Below are 20,437 nucleotides of genomic sequence, written 5' to 3' on the forward strand. Positions count from 1 at the left end.
AAGATGAGTCTTCCTGACTCCAGAACTAACCCTCGATCCACTGTGCCACCTAGCTGCCCTGGGCCTCAGTTTGCCCATCTGTAAAAATGAAATTGATGAGGCCATAAGACATTTAGCTTTTGAGAAAGGAAAACTTTCATCCTCCTCCTTATCCTCTTCCCTATATACTTCAGGGTTTCCTTGAGGACCCAGAATTTAGTTTAATACTAATGGCATTAAAACCCTGATTCAAAGGATGTTATCCAGTTGTGTGGCCTCTGTCATATTTGCAAAGTTTATTTTTTGACTCCAGTGAATAAAATAAAAGTTAATTTTATGGGATTCAGTCCAAATCCATAGTATGCCAAGTTCTTTCTGAATCCTCCTGTGATTCTCCCATGTCTTTCCTATGCTCTCTCATTTCTATGTCATGTACAAATGTGATAAACAAGGGACACACAGTTGAGAACTCTTTCAGCTGGAGGTGGGGGAAATATTGGGATTTTACTATATAAACTTGGTAGGAGGTTATGTTAGATCGATGCCAAATGGCAGCAATATTTGCATATGGAATCTTTTTTAATACAGGTAACAAAATTCTCCATAGAAATGACTTTCTCAAAAAATCTCAATAAGAAAAAGATTAGCTCTGACAAGCATTCCCATGTGACAGGGAAGGAAAATGAGGCCCTAGAGTACTGAAATCACTTGTTTATGTCACAGAAAATCAATAACGGAAACAGATTCCTTTACAAGGATCCCAGATTCCTTTAAATCAAGCCAAAGATATTGAATGAAATATACATTAATTCAATAAGCCCTTAATTATTGATAAAAAAGAATCTGTCATTTTTTATCGGTACCCATACTGCCCCCAGTATGTATCTGTTGTCTCTAGGTTATATCTCACCATGCAAGAGTAACTCTTTTTTTTTTAATCAGATTTCTGGAATATATAACATTGAGGCAGTGCAAGCAATGGCATTTGATGGTTGTTACCATGACAGCGAGACTGATATTGACCTGGCACCCTTTTCTTTACATTCAGAAGAATACTCAGTGAACAGCCAAAACCCCAGCATTTCGAACACTGATTCAGCTCAGCTGAAGAGGAAGAAGTCTTTGAGAGGCCATGTTGGCAAAATCATTCTTAAGAACAATCACATCATTGACACCTATTCTAGGATTGTTTTTCCTGCCGTGTTTATTGTGTTTAATTTTTTTTACTGGGGCTTCTATGTATGAAGAGAGATTTCCTGCAGCCAAGTTATATAAAAGCCATTCTTAGGTTCACCGAAGAATTAATGAAATGGAAAAAAGAGGGAGTTGCCTCAGTGCCCCAGGGTTAAAGAGGTCCCCAATGGTTACATTTGGAATATGTAATGGATTTGTATGTGTAGCACCAAGGGACAGAATCCTCTTAATACTGTTGCCCACAAGCCCCCAGTAGTATATTTATTTTGAATAGTCTGCCAGAGGACATACAGAGTTCCAACTAAAGACATTTAAAGAGATAGCATGGTAATAAAAGAGCACAACATTCTTCTCATAAACCTAACTCTCAATCTTCCATAAATACATATACTCTTTTTTAAATAATGTTTCTCCATTGTTTTCTTTTTTAAAATTGGTTACATGATTCATGATTTTTCCCACTCCTCTTCCCTCCACCCTCTCATAGCTGACAAACAATTCCACTGGGTTATACAAATATACAAAATATACAAATATACAAAACTCTTAACGAGAAGAGTAGACATGTACAGGAAGTACCTGTAATACTGATTTCCTTGGCTCCCACTGCCTGAAGTCAGATATTATACATTTTACTATTTACTATTCCCCAGAGTTCTCTGGTAACTTTAAAGAGGATTGGAGGGGGGGGCGGGGTTATCCTGGTTCTCTTTCTCTGGCTCTAGTTTCTGCTAATGATATTCTCTCAAGTATAGGGAGTCCTCTGAATCCCCTTGTGTTGGCCATAAGCTCATTTTAGTTCTTAAATCTTTTTCGTGCTCTTTTAATTGGGGAAATATTCACAAGACTATATTTCTCAAATTGAAAAAGACCCAAGGAAAACTGTGAGGAGGAAATTGTTTTCAACATCAACCCACACCCATTCATCCATGTATCTCTGTTCTTCACACATCATACGGGTTGCTTGGTTGGAGAAGCCTGAAAAATTAGGGACTTCCATCCTATATTTCTTAGCAACAAATTACAGCCTAATCTGTCTATACATTCTCATATATACTGTAATGGTTAAATTAGGAGTTTTGACAAAATAAGAGAGCAGCTTTTAATAATTTAACAATTTTGTTTAATTAAAATAGGAATAGTAAAAGAATATAGTAAAGGGGAGAAATATAGGAAAGAGGTAGAGAAAGAAAATTCCCTAGTGTCTGTACTGGTTATCCTATAACTACCTATAATTACTACCTAAAACTGTCTATATCTACCTATAACTAACAACTACCCCACAAAGATTCAACCTAACCCAGCCCAAACAAAACCAACCAATCAGTGTTTAAATCAATCCCAATTAGGTCTGTTAACCAAGACCAGCCACCTTCCAAAAAGTTCAAGAAAAAAAAAAACCTAACAGCCCAAACAAAAAGTCAAAAAGTCAAAAGCCAAAAAGCCCTCTAAAGGCTAAAGTCAAAAAGCCCTCTCAGTAAGCTCAGGCCTGCCTTTATATTCCAGCAACTAAACACCAAACACCAACCCAACACACTCTCAGTAGTGTAAAGATTAAAATTTAGGGGAAGCTGAAGGCAGGTAGAAATTAGTTTCTCTCTGCAAGGAGTATTATATTTTTATGAGGTTTATTAAAGGTTAAGGTTTAAAGAAAATACAGAATAAGAAAGCACATGCCTAGGCCAGAGAGGCCTAGACAAGATAACCTCACATCATGAAAGAGACGCATCTGTTCCAAAACGGAAGTCCAAAAGAGACTGAGCCTATTCACAACCAGGTTTAAATACCCCATCTCGTTCTTGGCCCAGGTGAGAATTCAGTGAAATTAGAGGGCATTCTGGGGAAGTGGAGCAAGGATTTCTGGGGATTGAAGTCCTGGATTCTAGTCTATTTTTACAGTAGCCAACTTCCACATAACTGCCAGCCCTGTCAGCAACTGACAAATGGTCAACTGATGCTGGCCCCTTTTGTATCCTTTTCCTACCTCACTTCCCATCTCTATGGTTTCTACTTCCTGTCACTGTGAGCTGGTTAATCCCTACACATCTCTATGTTAAGAGGACCTCCATGTCCCCCATTAAATTAAAAAGAGAAATAAAGAATTCCCTTTTACAATATATATATATATGCACACATATATATGTGTTAAAATATATATGGAGACAGGAGTTGGGGGAGATTGAGTGACAGAGAGAGACAAAGAAAAAAGAGAGATAGAGGGAGAGAGAGTAAGGTAAGGGGGTAGAGAAAGAGACAGAGTGATTAAGAGAAAGAGAGAAAGAATGAGAGAGAGGAAAAAAGGCAGGCAGAGAAAGGAAGGAAGAGAAAGAGTGTCTGTCTGACAGAGAGAGAGAGAGAGAGAGAGAGAGAGACAGAGAGAGAGAGAAAGAGAGAGAGAGACAGAGAGAGAGAGAGAGAGAGAGAGAGAGAGAGAGAGAGAGAGAGAAGAGAGAGAGAGAAAGAGAGAGAGAGACAGAGAGAGAGAGAGGGGGGGGTGGTTCTGCTGCCTCAGAACCCCTCTCTTAATGGTGTTTTTTGTTTGTATTTACACTTTGCAGCTCAGGCTTTTATTAGCTTAGGAATGGGCAGATCTGTATTCAAACCATTGAAATATACCTTGCACAAGTTGAATGTCAAATAAGGGGAAAAGCAGGGACTCCATGCCAGATCTTGGGGGAGTGGGAGTAGAAGGCTTAATTTAGGGATGGAGGGTCAGAAATTCTCAGTCCCTCCAGTGCATCCATATTCCCTCAGATATTGTTCCTATTTCCCTCCTCCCCATGAGTGAGGGGGGAATGGCTTGTTCTCAAATTTGCATCTCCCCTCACTTACAGCTTCCCTTTCTTTTCTACCCAGCCTCACTATACATTCAGCTAATGGGGTCAGAGTGAAGTTATGATGCTCCCCGTCTGGTTTTCAAATTACTTTCTGCCAAATGACCAGACATTTGGCCTGACACGGGGGTACCCTGTTCCCTGCCACTTTTCTGTTCTTCACTTTGTGGAATACATTAGCAAGGGTCCCTTGACATTGTGTGGCTATTTTTACTTTCTCCTTACCAGTAGTAAGCACTTTTGCAGATGTCAGCTAGCCAGATTCATTAGAGAAGATTGTCCCAAAGTCTAAATCACTGCAGAAACAGTACTGAATGAATGCCCTGAGGGGAAAGGAAGGGAACAAATATTCATTAAGTTAGATGGCTCAATGGATGGAGCCTGGCTTGAAGTCAGGAAAACCTAAGTTCAAATCTGACCTCAGACATTTGTCAGCTGTGTGACCTTGGGCAAGTCACTTAACTATTGTCTTCATCCAGTTGGGAGTATGGGATGTTCATTCACCTCTGTAATGAGGACTTGCTGAATGCTTCTCAGGGCTGCTTTCCATCTTTGGTGCTCAGCTGCCACCCAGCTGTCATCCAGGGCCCCGAGAAGCTGTAGTGCGTGCAGCAGGCTCACCCCACTTCAGTAAAGCCATATCTGTAGTCATCAACAGGCTTCAAACCTGCTGGTGAGTCAGGAGGCGTAGCCACTCCAAGCACATTTTGGCTAACTTTGAGTGCAAAGGATGACAGACTGACAGTTCTGTTCTAAGTTCACTGCAGAAGGAAATGGAAAACTCTGCCAGGATCTTTACTAAGAAAATCCTAAGATTTGCTGGTTAAGAGTCAGACACAGCTGAACTACAGGCACTTGGAGCTTTCCAAAACATTATCTCACTTGATCTTTAGGTAGGTGTTATTATTATCCCATTTTTACAGTTGAGGGAACTGAGGCAGACAAAAGGTAAATGGCTTTCCCAGTAGCGTACGACGAATAAATATCCAAGGCTATTTGAATTCAGCTCTTCCTCACTCCAGGCCCAGTTTCCAAGCTGCCAAAGGAAGGGAGGAATAGACTTCATCATAGCAGTCACATAGCTTTGAAAGGTGGTCCCTTTAGGACAGCATGCAATTTGGATGGGGAGAGAATTTGGCTTCACAATTAGGAATCGCAGAGAAATAAATTTCAGGAAAAAATCCTATATTTTAATAGTCTCTGGATTGAGACACTCCATGCTTCCTCGGTTTAAGTTCTGTAGCTACTGAATGCCAAATGCTAAAAATAAAAAAAAGAATCTATTTCTTAGACTCTGGCGAGTGTGTCGATCCGTCCATCAAATAGTGTCCTTTTCCCAGAAAGGCAGACACGGAATGGTGTCTCCACTGCAATGTGGTGAGTACATTCACTGGCATGAATCTCATTTGAAGGGAAGCCTTGGATCCCACCGATCTACCTCATCTACACTCCCAGAGACCCTTCTTACTTCAGTGCCTTCTTTTAAATGACTGAGCAAGTGTGCAATGGTTACATCCTGCAAATCTTGGGAGAGCCATCAATATTCTACAGAGAAAGTGTACTTCTGTTGCTTGTGTGTTTCATATCAAACTCCTGAAAGGGTTATTGAATTTACTCGGTCTTAGAAAACCACAAGCTTTTCAAAGAAAAGAGAAAAAAAGGGCAAAGAAGCCATCATCCTGGAAAAAATGAAATAGAGCTAGCCTATTGCTCCTGCAATTGTCTTTGATCAAACCTTAGTCCCTTCTGTGGAATCAAGCAAATCAGGGCAACAGGGTATTAAAGAAATGTTCGTTCAGGAGAAAATCGCAAATGATCGACATTCACTTACCAAATTGAAGATGCTTCTGTTTCCTGTGATGGTGATTTTATAAAATAGATTGCGCACTAAAACAAATGCTTGGTAGACCAGGTGACATGTTCTGCTCTTGTTCCTGGGGGGGGAATCTGGAATAAAAGGAATACGTTTACCTTTCTAATAATAGATCTGATTTTTGCTTATGAATAAAGGAGAAAATTAGCAACTCATATACTCAGGTGAAGAAGAGAAACACAACCACCTTTTCCTATATTCCTCATTCCCTCTTCTGGACAGGTTTACGATGATCCATGTTCAATCTAGTTTTAACAATGACTCTCATTTATGCAAAACTGTTCTAGACATTAGAATCTATAGGAAACCACTGACAATTGAGCCAATAAAATTGCTCTAACTCTCAAAGACCATAAATTACCCTGGTGAAGGGAGATTCCTTACTGGGATTCTTTATGGCAAGAAATCACAAGTCCTCTTCTCTCCGCAAAAACTTTAAAACAAAAGCTTTCCCCCATCTTATTATGGTTTGACATTTTTCTTAACTTTATTAAAGCTTGATTTGATGGTGGCAAAATTTTTTTTGGATTATGATTTCAAAATATCGGACCAGATTAATATACTAGGTGGGTCTTTGGGAAATTCCCATTAGTAAAGCAGCTCACTACAGCGAGATTAATGTCTCTTGTTTTGATTCTATTGCATGTCCATTTAAAGTCAAACAAAAATGAGTCTAGGGGATTTTTAAAATCGATATTATTTTTCCTGCCTTTTTAAACTTGTTCTAAAACTAGTTGCTGAAGTTTTCTACTTTGCCTCCTTGTTAAAATCACTTTCAGAATGTATATTTCCCTTGAACATTTTTAATACAAACACTGTTGATATAAATATAAATAGATATAGATATAGATATACATTGCTAATATAAACATATCACTTCATGCTTCTGGAACTCCATAAAATGAATCTCTCTCATATTAAGTATACACTCTGCATGGTCCTGAGAAGCATCAAAGGGCTACTGTTAGCCAACAAAATTTGGATTTTATTCATTTACTTTTTAAATCATATCTCAGATTCTTATAATAAATGTCTAATGTTAAATGTTCTGAGAACTCCGGAGAATCACCATTTGTTCAGGGAGAGTTCAGAGAGACAATTGCCTTCTTTAATTGGGGGGTCTCTTCAGTCATGAAGGAAGGAAACAAGTATTTATTAAATGCCCATGAGTCAGACACTGTACTAAGGGCTTTACAAGTATTATTTCACTTGACCCTCACAACAACCCTTTGAGGCGTGTGCTATTTTTATTCCCATTTTACATTTTGGAAAACTGAGGTAGAGAAGTTAGTGACTAAAGTCAAATTTGAACCCATATCTTCTGAGCCTGCTCTGTGCACTGTCATGTTGCCTAGATGCTAAGGACATAGATTGTTCTTATTAATTTTTATTAACAGAAATAATGTTTATTTAAGGAACAGTAAATTTGCTATTCCAAATCTTGTATGTTTAAAACAAAATTCCACATGGCTGGAGAAGACATTAGTGGTGGACACTATGAATCTTCTAATTTTGTTTTCCCTGAACTGACAGATCACAATCCCAAACAGATGGTCAATGATTGCTTCAGTAAAGGATAAGTCCAGAATGAAATGTAGGGATTTTAGAAACAATAAGCTGCTTTCAAAGATTACCAAAAAGCTAGGCATACCCCGTAAGCATCCTAAACATAGCAATGAGCAATTTCATAGTGGCTAATTTTGAAGGCCCAGGATTACTCTTACGACTGGGGACTTTCTCTTCTGTTTAGAGTGTTCATGTTGAAAGGAATAATAGTCGACTTACAGCACATCCCCATTTTAAGTTATACAGTTTCTTCTCCAGTTGACAAATGGCTAATCGATACGAACATGCAATTCTCAGATGAAGAAATTAAAACTATGAAAAAAAAGTCCCAAATCACTATTAATGAGAGAAATGCAAATTCGAACCCTGAAGCACCACCTCACACCTACCAGATTGGCTAATATCGGCAAAGGAAAATGACAAGTATAAGAGGGGATGTGGAAAAATCTGGACATTAATATGCTGTTGGTGGAGCTGTGAATCGATACAGCCGTTTGGAAAGCAATTTGGAACCGAGCCCAAAGGGCCATCCAAACCACGCATGTTCTGTGACCTGGCAATAGCACTACTAGATCTGAAACCAAAGAGATCAAAGTTAGGAGCAAAGGACGTACTTGAACCAAAATATTTATAGCAGCTTTTTTTTGTGGTGGCAAAGAACTGGAAGTGGAAGACGAGTCCTTCAACTGGGGATGAGTTGTGGCATATGGCCGTAATGGAATACTATTGTGTCATAAGAAGTGATGAACAAGATGAATTCAGAAAAACTTGGAAAGACTCATTTGAGGTGATGCAAAGTGAAATGAGCAGAAACTGTACGCAATAACAATCACGTACAATGATCATGCATCAATGACTTAACTATGATCAGCAATGCAAGATCCTGGACAACTTCAAGGATCTCATGTTGGAAAATGCTACCCACTATCACAGAAGGAATTGATAGAATCTGAATGCAAATTGGAAGCAAACTATTTTTCACTTTATTTCCTCCATGAATTTTTCTCCAGTGTAAGTGATTTGTGTCTTCTTTCACATGACAAACATGGAAATTTGTATTGTATGACAATACATGCACAACCTAGGTAAGGATATCTGCCATTTGGGGAAGGGAGAAGGGCTAGAAGAGAGGGAGAGAACTGGGATCAAATCACAAAATAGCAGAAAATGACTTTTAAAAATTGTATCAACAAGCAATCTGAATGTTTTAAATTTTAAAATTATCCTGTTTCAGATGTATATTTGTAGACCAGATTTTAAATGGGAGAAATGTTGTTGTTCAGTCATGTCCAACTCTTCTTGACTCCATTTGGGGTTTTCTTGTCAAAGATACTGGAGTGGATTGTCATTTCCTTCTCCAACTCATTTTACAAATGAGGAAACTGAGGCAAATAGAGGGGTCATATAGCTAAAAAGTATCAAAGGCTGGATTTGAACTCAGATCTTCCTGACTCCAAGCCAAGCACGCTATCTATTGTGCCACCTAGCTGGTCAAATGGAAGAATACAAAATAGAAATAATTTCATGAGGAAAGAAATTTGTACATTTTTTCCTCTTTTACTTAGATGTGGGCAGGTCCTCTTTCTCTGTAGAGTGGAAGCCACATTTTTCTAAAAATTTTCTAAAAAACAGGTTCATCTGCTTCATATTTTGCAAAGGAACTTTCTGGGTTTATTCAGTCCTCATATTTTCATTTCAGAGTTTCTTCATGGATCTGTTCTTTACCTCAGAAATGTCCTCTATTCTAAAGATCTATTCTGTTACTTTCCTTCTTATCTCACTTATAGAATACACACAATTTCCCAAGGTAATTCATTTTCAGGTGCAAACTTTTAGTTTTTGCCTTTTAGCACGATTTCCTCCTTAGTCCATGTCTTTTGACCAAGCCATTTTGTTCACTTGGGTTTTGCTCATATTGGTTGTAGAATTACTCTACTTCTTGGTTTGCTTCGTACGCTTCTTATAGACGATAGTAGTAATTATTTTCTCTGTTTGCTTCTGCTTACCTCTATTTCCAGCTTCACTTCTTGGATTTAGATTCTGTGCAAAGTCTAGACTCCAACTCCTTTAGCACTCTTAGATGCGTTAGATTGGTCCTGTCACCAGACATCTGCATGCTCCTCTTGTTGCTTAGAAGTGGCTGGTACTAGACCCCAACCTCGGCCAGAGTCTCTGACTTCTGTCTCAGGCTCCCTCCTGGCCATCCACCAAGGATGCCCATGACGTGTCCTTGATCCGCACAGTCCCCTATCCGTAATTCGTTTTGTCTCCTTTTATAATCCTAGTCAGATATTGGACATGGCAAAGATCTGAGGATTCCCAAGGACCCTCAGCATCCACAAGCTGATCAGGTCCTAATGGAGATCCCATTTCTTTAAGAAGTGCACAAAGGGAGGCCCTGTTTCCTTGGACGGTGACCTATGGGGACCAGCTATTTCTCTTGTTATGTTCTGACAGGTCAGGGTTGGCATCTGACTTCAGGTCCCCAATTAGCAGAATTCATGATGACCAAACTCTCCTCAGCCCACCAGTCCTTGCAGGGGAATCATTCAAAGTACCATTTGGCTTCAGGCCCATTTCCCTGAGCTCACACTGACGTCTCTAGTACTCCCCACACTCTATAGACTTCCAGTTTTTCTTCTGGGGTTTATTCTGGCTTCCTTGGGGTACCCTCTGGCTAAAAGTCTTCCAGCTTGACAATTATTTAGCTGAGTTCATCCTAGTTTTTCTCTTTTCTGTTCTTCTCTGCTCTCTGACCATCTCTTTACACAATTCTAGATTGGATGCAGTCTCATTGGTTTTCTTGATCATCTTTCTAACTGGGGGCATGTGTGTAAGAACTGTGCTTCCTTTCAAAGGTTCACATCATCATCTTAACAGGAAGACCAATTCTGGGTTTTTTAAAGAGTTCACAATCACAGCAAGTCTAGAACCTGTTAGCCATTCCCCAGGCTGATCTGCCCCTCCAGGGACTAAATGCACATTCCTGGAATCATCCCAGACAATAGTATAAAAATAGAGAGCAGAGAGCGGAGAAGCTACTTGGGAGCTACAACATGACAACAGCAACAACAATGATACAATTTCCCATCCCAGGCCAAAGGGGAGAAGACTAGAACTCATGGAGTTATCAGATATATATATGCATACATATATATGTATATGCATTCCTATACTCACCAAAAAAGGGAGATTATCCTGATTGATGATTGCTAGTCCCCATGTCAGAGCTTATTTCTTTATTCTGCAATAGGTTCTTGTATTTTTCTGACCTAGTTTTGCTTCTCATAAACACCTGAGGTCAACTTCTACATATGAATTTTCTGTATGAATTGGCTAGAATCAGGAGAGCTCTGGTTGCTCCAGGCACCCAGAAAGAAATTAGCTAGAAAGCTTCCTTCCTAGCTCAGGGCTGGAATCTCAATCATGGTCCATTTGTTAGAGAATTTCTCTAAAGGGAAGCATATTTTATGAGACCTTGTATTTCCTTTTATAACCTCATAAATCCCCAAGAACAGAATTGAAATGGAAGCTGTACTTTGTTGTTGGTGTTTTCTGTCTGTTCTTCATAAATTAAATGTAGAACCTTGGACCAGAGGAGATAAGAATAACCTTCTTTTCAGTAGAGAGGTAAGAGGTGGTGGTATGCAGGTAAGTATTTAACAATCAACTCTTTAGGAAAAGAAGTTTACTGGACCTATTTTTAAGTTTAATTTGCATTATGAACATTTTCTCCAACATTTTCTTAAGCCTAGACAATCAACAAAGCAATGAATGTGCCCTGATTTGTTGCATTGTCTGATTTCCAAGGTGTAAATCTTTGCCCTGAAACTTAAACAAGTAGCTCTCTCCAGCCAGTTGAAGCTGGATCCATCACATTCCAGATGCCAGATAACCAACAAGTCAGATAGTTTCACTTAACTGTTTCACTTTGCCTTAAGGGAAAGTCCTTTAAGGGGGAGAAGAGTATATTTGGAAATACCCATGCAATAAAAACTAAGGGAATCAATAAGAAAATCTGGAGTGAAACACAGGTTCCAACCCTGAAAGTCCTGTAAAGATCATAATGAATGAAACGTCATGATCATATCTACATACGTTCTCTCCTGATTTGTTAACTCATCATATTGTATGAATATATGGATAGATACCCACATTTTAAAAAAGATTCACTTAAATATTTACATATGTGTTCATATACATGAGTGGTATATATCCCATGAATCATGTGTATGTGTTCATGTTCACATGTATCCATGTTTGCATGCATGCAAATCAAATATGCATGTTTGATATGTCAAAAATATACACACACATAGATTGTTATAAGGAAGAGAGGATTTGACAGATGAGGTGGATCTGCAGGGAGAGGCAGATGCAGGGAAAAGATTCTAGAATGGGGGAGAAGAAGAGGGTGAAAAAGTTAACTGAGCTTGGAGCTGGCTGCTTTGCCTTTGTGGCTGTTTCCACCTTGTCTTTCCCATCCTACCTGCTTACCTGTTGACTTGTTGTCATCTACTGAGCTTCCTGGTGTGATCCTGAACCAATCTGGGCCGTGTGTCTATAAGATCAGGTCTGGGTTCTTCTGGATCCAGGACCTCTCTCTGGCCTGTCCTGACATCCTGCCAAAACCTACTACCTCTATTACCATCAAAGGGGAGGGGGGTTAGTGTAGGTTTATCTATATTAGGGACTGGGGTCTTTAGACAGACAGGTAAGGATTGGGTCAAATCTGTGAAGACTCTCAGTAACAAGACATAGAGATCTGGGGGAGGTTTAGGTAGTTGTTACTGGTTTAGGATTATCCAAATCCCCTCTTCACCCTTCCTTGTCATAATAAAATAAAATGCCCAAGTCAGTTGGAAATTTATGGTGATTTTAATTACTATAGAGGGAAGGAATTAAGGAGAAGAGAGAGAAAGAGGGTATAGGATTTCTCCCACCTGGCCTTTGCCAAGGGGAATTCAAAGACCTCTGCCACAAGGTCTTTGAAGAAGATTAGAGGTTCCTAAGAGGATAGTGTTTGGAAGGTAAAGGAGAAAGGAATCAGTCTAAACTCTAAGAGAGCTCAGTGAAGATGCCTCACCTGAACTAGGCTACTAAATTTCTCCCAGTATTGTATCGAGGAAAACTCACCGCCAAACCCAAACAATAGTTGCAGCCACATCAAGATGCCAAGACACTCAGCACGCTGCCACCAGCCACCTCTCTGTGGAAAGAGGCTGGAGAGAGGAAGTGACACAAAATATATAGACAGTTTTTACAACACTTTCCTGCATCTCACATGTACCAATGGTAGCTTAAGCTTGACTTAGGACAGCCCTAACTTAAGCTTGACTTAGGACAGAAAGGGGGTCTGTCAGTTGTTTTCTGATTTGTCATTTGCTAGCACATGTCTGCCATAGGCCATCCTTCTCAACACTTAATCCTTAAGTATGGGTGTAGACATTCCTGTTTTTGTTAGACTAAGTAGGGTGGAGTAATCTAAAGTTTGCACCAGCCATTCCTACCCATCTGTCATTCATGTTCACCACAAGGGCTCTATCCAATGAACTCCCTAATTTTTTTCTTTTTCTTCTTAAAAAAATCTGCCATAAAAGAAAAGTTCTCTGAAAGGGGAAGGAGAAATATGGTGATATAAAAACAGGTCATGTATAAAATCAGCACAAAATATAACAAACATCTTTTTGTTGTTGTTTTTCTATTCCTGAGACTCTATTTATCTAAGGCTGGAAGTATAGCAGCCACTTAAAAGCCTGAGCCCATTGCCATTGACATGGAATCTTTGACTTTCTCTGTTTCCACCTTTGTTTCATTCACTGCTCTTTTGGAAACCTGCTGGTCCCCTACTCTTCAGGCTCATCTTTTTGGTCCCAGTCTTAGTGGGGACTTCTGATCAACTTTAACCCAATTGCCACTCAGAACTCGTGTGCTCAATAGATCCATCAGCCTCAGTCTCCTCAGTATCAGGAATTACACCAGGGCTGGTAGAACAAATTAAAAAAAGGAATACTACATATTTTCAGGAGCATTTTTGACAAATGATAGAAACACAATTTCATGCATCAAAAAACTATTTTGGAACATTTTTCCAATAGCAACAACAACAAAAATTTTAAATAGATTTTTATTGTAGAGTTGTATCCTGGGTGAGATCATGTTTGAAATGAAGTGGTGAATCAAGGGTAAAATAGTCTCAATATCTGCCAAACATTGTTTGAAATCACAGCCCAGGGAGAAAGAATGGGAGAGAAGCCTTTATATGAATGAGTTCCAATTCTTTGGTGGAAAGAGAATGGAAGAAATTGTATTACTTGATTAACTTGGATGCTGTCCTGGTCTAGGTTATTACACACTAGAGGATTTTTTAAAAGTACAATAGTCAGTGTTTCTCTTGCTAGTTAAAAACAAATATTTCTATGCTAGTTACTAGGCAGTCTATAGGGAAATATCCTATCAAATGTTAGCATATTGGATGCACTCTCAAAGTGACCTGGTTGCCTCTATCAATAGAATATCTGCCAAATCAGAAGTCTCAAACACATGCCAGAACCAAATTAAAATGAAATTGAGAAATATTTAATAAAACAAGGAAAAAGACAATAAAGCATACATAATGTTAATGTGTGCTTTTCTACATTAGTATGTGGCTAGCAAGCATCCTTATTTTGGTTTGGTGGCCTCTCTTTCTATTAGTCTCTTTTTCTATGTCTCCCTCTCCCTCTCCCTCTCCCTCTCCCTCTCCCTCTCTCTCTCTCCTCTCTCTCATTCTCTCTTTCTCTCTCTCTCCTCTCTCTCTCTCTCTCTCTCTCTCTCTCTCTCTCTCTCTCTCTCTGATATATATATATATATATATATATATTTGCATTCAAATTATGATTCTTTCATTTGTTTCCCTTGTGACTAGGAAAGCCACATCACATTCAGGATGTCTATTTCTCACTTATGAGATGAATGCATTGACCTAGATGCTTTATAAAGAACCTTCCAACCTCGTGAATGTTGTACTTGGTAAATGTTTAACAATTAGCTCTCAAAAAAAATGTGGTGCAAGACACACTTTTAAGTTTAACCTACATTATCAACATTTTCTCTATCACTTTCTTAATTCCAAGCAATCAACAAAGCAATAAATCAAGCTCTGAATTTATAGTTTTCTGAACTTTTTCACACTTAAAGTTTAGCAATCTTTTCTTATGAAACATTCCAAGCTGGGTTCAGGACACCTCTGTTTCCAGCACTAAGTCCTGTTAGCCTGTGATCATTTTGGCTAGGTAGTGAAGTGTAGAGTGCCTGAACTACAGTCAGGAAAATTCATCTTTCTGAGTTCAAATATAGCCTCAAACATTTAACTAACTGTGTGACTGTGGACAAGTCACTTAACTCTGTTTAACTCAGTTCCTTATCTATAAAATGAGCTGGAAAAAGAAATGGCAACCCCCTCCAGTATCTTTGCCAAGAAAACCCCAAATGGGTTCACAAAGAGTCAGACATCACAACAACATTGGACAAATTCTCAATTTTTGTCTTTTCCCAAAGCCTCACAAATTATTTAAATAGTCTGCCTACTAAGCAGCAATCATGTAGAGCCTTGTATATTACCATTTATTTTCTTTAAGAGATTTTAGATAAAAACATTTCTGTTGCTCACAAACAATATGTGGACTACCAATTCACCTCATTAATAAAGGAAATTAAATTAAAAGTACACATCAATATTTTCCTTTTGTAGGATTTTATTATAAGGAAGGATAATTTTCAGATCTGAATAATAATATTACCATTCAGATTAGCTGGTCTCTTTACTGACAAAGGCAGTTAGGTGATGCAGTGGATAGAGTGCTGCGCAAGGAGTAGGGAAGACCTGAGTTACAAAATGACCTCAGTGGGCAGCTGGATATCTCAGTGGATTGAGAGCCAGGCCTAGATATGGGAGGTCCTAGGTTCAAATCTGGCCTGAGATATTCCCAGCTGTGTGACCCTGGGCAAGTCACTTAACTCCCATTGCATAACCCTTACCATTCTTCTGCCTTGGAACTAATACACAGTATTGATTCCAAGATGGAAGGTAAGGGTTTGTGAAGATTAAATTTAATTCTCTCCTGATTGTGAAGATTAAATTGTAACCCCTGCCTATTTTTAGATTTGAATCACCAAAACTGTAAACACCCTACTTAAAAGTTGAGTATGGAAATCTGCCCATTTTTAGATCTAATCACCAAAAGTGTAAACATCCCACTTAATCATTAAGTGGGAGGTCTGTGACCCACGTTTGCAATAGTGGGTGGCAAATCAGAATTGACTGACTGTTTCCTGGGCAGTCCTAGAGCAGGACTTCAACTGTGATTGGTAGACATAGAATTAGGGGAAGGCACAGCAAGTGATGTAAGCGAAAGTGTCTTTAAAAGGGAGTGACAACTTCCTGAGTGAGTTCTATTGTCACTTCTTCATTTTTTTGGAGTGGAAGCTGAAGGAGAAATCTTCTGACTGGACCTGAGACCCTGTTCCTGATGAGACTGTTGGATTGATACATGGTGAGTGAAAGAGCTGACTCCTTTCCTGGATATTTTCTGAAGAAACTAGCCTCAGGAGAGACTAACCTCTTGAGAGAGTTTTTCCCCAGGTCCTTGTCTTTGCCGAGGCCAGCTAAGAACCAATTCTCCCTGCCTGGGTTGGGCTAGGGGCCGGAAGTAAATTACTTAGTACTTAAGCTAGATATCTTACCCTATCCTCTCTCTGATTTTTCATACTCCACTCTTTCTACATTTTGTAAATAAATTATAAATAAATCTCTTTGGAATAAATATAAATTCCTGGTGACCATACTCTTAAATAATCCAGTTAATCTTTTTAAAATGACCCCTTTTCCCCCCTCACAGGTTTAAAAAAAATTACCTCAGACACTTATTAGCTATGTGACCTTGGGCAAGGTACTTAACCTGTGTTTGCTTTAACTCACTAGAGAAGGGATAACAATCTACTTCATTATCTTTGAAGAGAAAACCCCAAATGGAGTCACAAATAGTTGGATGCAACTGAACAACAATAGCCTTACTGACATGTTACAAATGAATACTGGTCTTAGAATCAGAAATCCTGAGTTTGAGTCTTGGCTCTGATGCTTCCTACCTAAGGGTGACATTTCCCTTCTTGAGACCCATTTCTTTATTTGTAAAATGGTAATAGTAATTTCTGTATAGGACTGAGCTGTCAAACTCACCTCGCAGGCAGCAAAACTCCTAACCCCAATAAGATTAAAATATAGTGGAGAAATGGTTAATGAAATAAATAAAAAAATATAATAAAATTTTTTGCTGTTGAGTCATTTCAGTCATGCCCAACTCTTCATGACCCCATTTCTTGGCAAAGATACTAGAGTGGTTTGTAATTTCCTTCTCCAGCTCATTTTACTAATGAGGAACTGAGGCAAACAGGGTTAAGTGACTTGTCCAGGGTTACGCAGCTAATAAGTGTCTAAGGCCAAATTTGAACTCATGAAAATGAGTCTTCCTGATGCCAATCTCAGTGTCCTAACCACTGTCCCATCTAGCTGTCCAACATAAAACTTATAAAATATTAATTTGTGGTTTTCAAGGTAAATATGCCTCTACTGGGTTCTGTTTCTGTTTGAGTGTGACACTACAAGTATAGAAAGTTGAATTCTGGTCTTGGTGTTATGAAGACCTAGGTGTGATGCTGGGCAAGTCATTTAATTTTTCAGTGCCCAGGTAGCGCTTGAAAGTGATGAGTTATTGATGTGCATATGTGAGGGGACTTTTCTACTTGGGAGATTATTAAACATAGTGAATTCATGGGCCCAGGTTAAAGAAAAAGACCAACAAACTATAAATATAGGATTACTCTCCCCTTGCCTACTTTTAGCTAATCAAATCAAGAACTTAAAGTACCCCTACTTGACACTAAGTAAGAGGAGTTTGCAAGTCACTTGCTAGTGAGTAACAACTCCAGAGGCTACTGCCCCACCCCTGGGCAGTGCTAGGCCAATTGAAAGACTTTGATTGGTTCCTGTAAGAAGGGACAGAAAGTGACATGTAAAAAAGGACTATAAAAAGTCCTGAAGTTCCTGTCCAAGGGACTTCTCCTTTGAACTTCTTCTCCTTTGGAGTTTGTCTTTGGACACTGCATCAGTGAGCTGGACTGAAGGAGAAAACTCTTTCCTTGGATCCTGTGTCAGTTTACTGGGTGAGTAGCTGGCCTCCCTTTCCTGGCTTCTGGAGAGATTGATTCCAGAGAGGTCTTCTTTTCCTGGAGGAGGCTGCATTGGTGGAACCCTTGCTAAAAACACCACTGGGACTCCTGGCCCAAGAGACTATCACAAGTCCATGTGAGATTGGGACTGAGCTGGACTTCTCTGGACAGAAATTATAGGGTATCGAGCTAGGCAATACTTTCTACTTCCTTCCTACTTTTCTTTCTTTTACTATATCTCTATTAAACTAAATTGTTAAGAGTGGCTAACAGACTCATGACTTAAGAGTTAATTTTTAAGTCGGTGACCACAATATTACTTTAGAACTTTCATAGTGGCATAAAAATGTAAATTTAAATTTTTACAAAACAAATCTTCTAGGTCTCTTCAGAGGAAAACACTTTTTGAGCCATAAAGTATTAAAGTTAGTTATTATTGTTATTATTATAGTCATAGCTCCTCAGAGAAATCAAACAGGATATGACTAAGTACATAAAATAGGAACTGGAACAAAAATGTTAATCCTTACGCAAAATGCTGTTACTGAGTTCTTTCAGAGATATTAACTATAGGCATAACAAGGAGTTCCAGCTCAGGGCTTGGGGCTCAGGCAGATGAAATTCATCTTGAGGAAGCCTGACCTTTAAAGGAGGGGAGTTAGGCTCTTCTCATTCTCTGGCTCATTATTCGGCCACCCCTGGGAAGATATTTAAAACAAAAAATAGGAATGGCTCATGTCCAGGGTCCCTTCTTGAAAAGTTGTGCGTGTGTGCACGCATGTGTATACACACACGCACACACACACACACACACACACACATATATACGTATATGCCCACATATATTATATGTGTGTGTATAAATTCAGATATAGGCTAGCTTTTTGTTTTTTCCACCACTACTAACAAATACTTGAAACAAACTAAAATTTACAGAATCCCCAAAAGAGATACAGAAACAATAAGGTACTCAAAAGACTCATAGAACCCAATTGGTTCTATTTTATTCTTCCTGGAGGTGGTTACTTGAAAAGTAAATATAACATTATTTTGTGAAACTCCTAAACAGTTTATTTCACTTTCACCTTTAATCTGTACTGACTCAGCAACTCATGCAAGGTCCAGATCTTCAGACAAACCATTATCTGGCTTTGTTTCATTCTCTTTGGCTTGTCATCTCTGAGAAGCTGTTGCTTCTCAACCACCAACATTCAGAAGAATGAGTTAGGGTCTCTCATGGAATCACAGCAATTGAGAGTGGAGAGAACCTCAGCAACTATTGAGTCATACCCATTAATAAAAGAAATTCCCTCTATAGTTTGATCTCATTTCTTAATCCCAGTTACGGGAAGGGTAAGGGGAGGGAAGGGAGGGAAAGAATATGATTCTTGTAACCAAGGAAGAATGTTCTAAATTGACTAAATAAAATAAAAAAGAGACATTCCAGCAATTGGATAATTATTTCCTCTTGTATCCTAAAAGTGTTTCGCTCCAATACTATATTGGCTTGTCATGATGTATCAATTCAGTTCAATAAGCATTTGTTAAAATACTTACTGTGCTGGACAACTGGTCCACAAAGATAAAATCAGATCGTTTCTGTCTTCAAGAAGTATACATTCAATTGGGGGAAAATATGTATATAAAAACGATTACAAAATATATACAGATTAATTTTCAGGGAAATGGCTCAAATCTAATACAATGAGGGGCTCCAGAGGGCAACATGAAAGGCTAGGAAGAATAGACTAGGGGGTCACAGAAGAATAAATCTGATTTCTAACCTAGATGAGAATAAGGGAGAGCGGTGGTCAGCATGGGTCAAAGCAGCCTACAACTGGGAAGATGAAGGTTACTGAATATATGAATGTAGACACAGAGCAGCTGGTCATACCCCTTCTTGGTAGTGATGGTCACACTGATTTATCATCATTTAGTAAGAATGAAGTAAAGGGTGATGGGATGGCAGGACGTATGTCTAGTCTCTGGTGTTGCTTTGATGGCTGAGATAAGAGTTTCTGAAAGGAAGATTGATGGGGTCTAAGGCCAGATTCCTGTTAGAGGGACAAGGTGTGTTTGGGGTATTCATCCTTAGCCAGGTCCCCTTGGTCTCAGGACTTCAATATGAAGTAGATAGCTGGGGGTGGGAGGGCAGAATCAAAGATGGGCAGTGAGAGGCTCCGCAAGGTGAGGATCCATTATGCACTGAACATACCTGAATAGCCTAGGGATGACCTAGGACATGTTTGCGCTAGCAAGAAAACCTAGGACATGTTTAGACCAGCAGAAGAGCCATCATCTCGGAGATGCTTTCATGTATCCTCCAGTCCCGGTGTGAGCTTGCACCCAGTGGATCGATAACAGGACGGGATGCCTTGTTCTCCCCAAGACTCTGTTAATGATTACCTGTGACCCCTGCACGACTTCTCCCCGCTTACTAGAAAGTACTGCTCTGAATTTCCCATCATCCCTCACGGATTTTATTAAAAAGTTGACATTCCGATCTGACGTTGCCTCGGCAGCTTTCTTCTTCAGGACAGCACATGGTCCATTTGTTGACTAAGGGCTTTCCCGGGCTCCGGGTCTTTTGTACGGTATTTGTGTGTTCATTCCCTCCTTGTAGTTAGTTTTCATTCTAAGAAGATGGGGGAGGGGACAAGTGCGGGCTTATATATGGGAGGTTTAAATATTCGGCCACGCATACAATAGGATACATGCAGAATAAAGACATGCGTGTGTGCTCACATGTGCGTGCGTGTTTATACACGGATACGCGCAATCC

At 39.3% G+C, this 20,437-nt stretch overlaps 1 protein-coding gene across 1 annotated transcript in view; it reads left to right on the forward strand.

The window, feature by feature from the left end:
* Positions 1-1,544, forward strand: part of GABRR3 (gamma-aminobutyric acid type A receptor subunit rho3) — a 74,074-nt gene extending 72,530 nt beyond the window's left edge. The window contains exon 9 of the mRNA XM_056808523.1: positions 922-1,544. Within this exon, the coding sequence (XP_056664501.1) occupies positions 922-1,224 (303 nt within the window). The 3' untranslated portion in view covers positions 1,225-1,544. The remainder of the gene's footprint in view (positions 1-921) is intronic.
* Positions 1,545-20,437: the final 18,893 nt, after the last annotated feature.

This window comes from Monodelphis domestica, chromosome 8 (assembly GCF_027887165.1).
Source record: "Monodelphis domestica isolate mMonDom1 chromosome 8, mMonDom1.pri, whole genome shotgun sequence".
Classification (NCBI taxonomy): Eukaryota; Metazoa; Chordata; class Mammalia; order Didelphimorphia; family Didelphidae; genus Monodelphis; species Monodelphis domestica.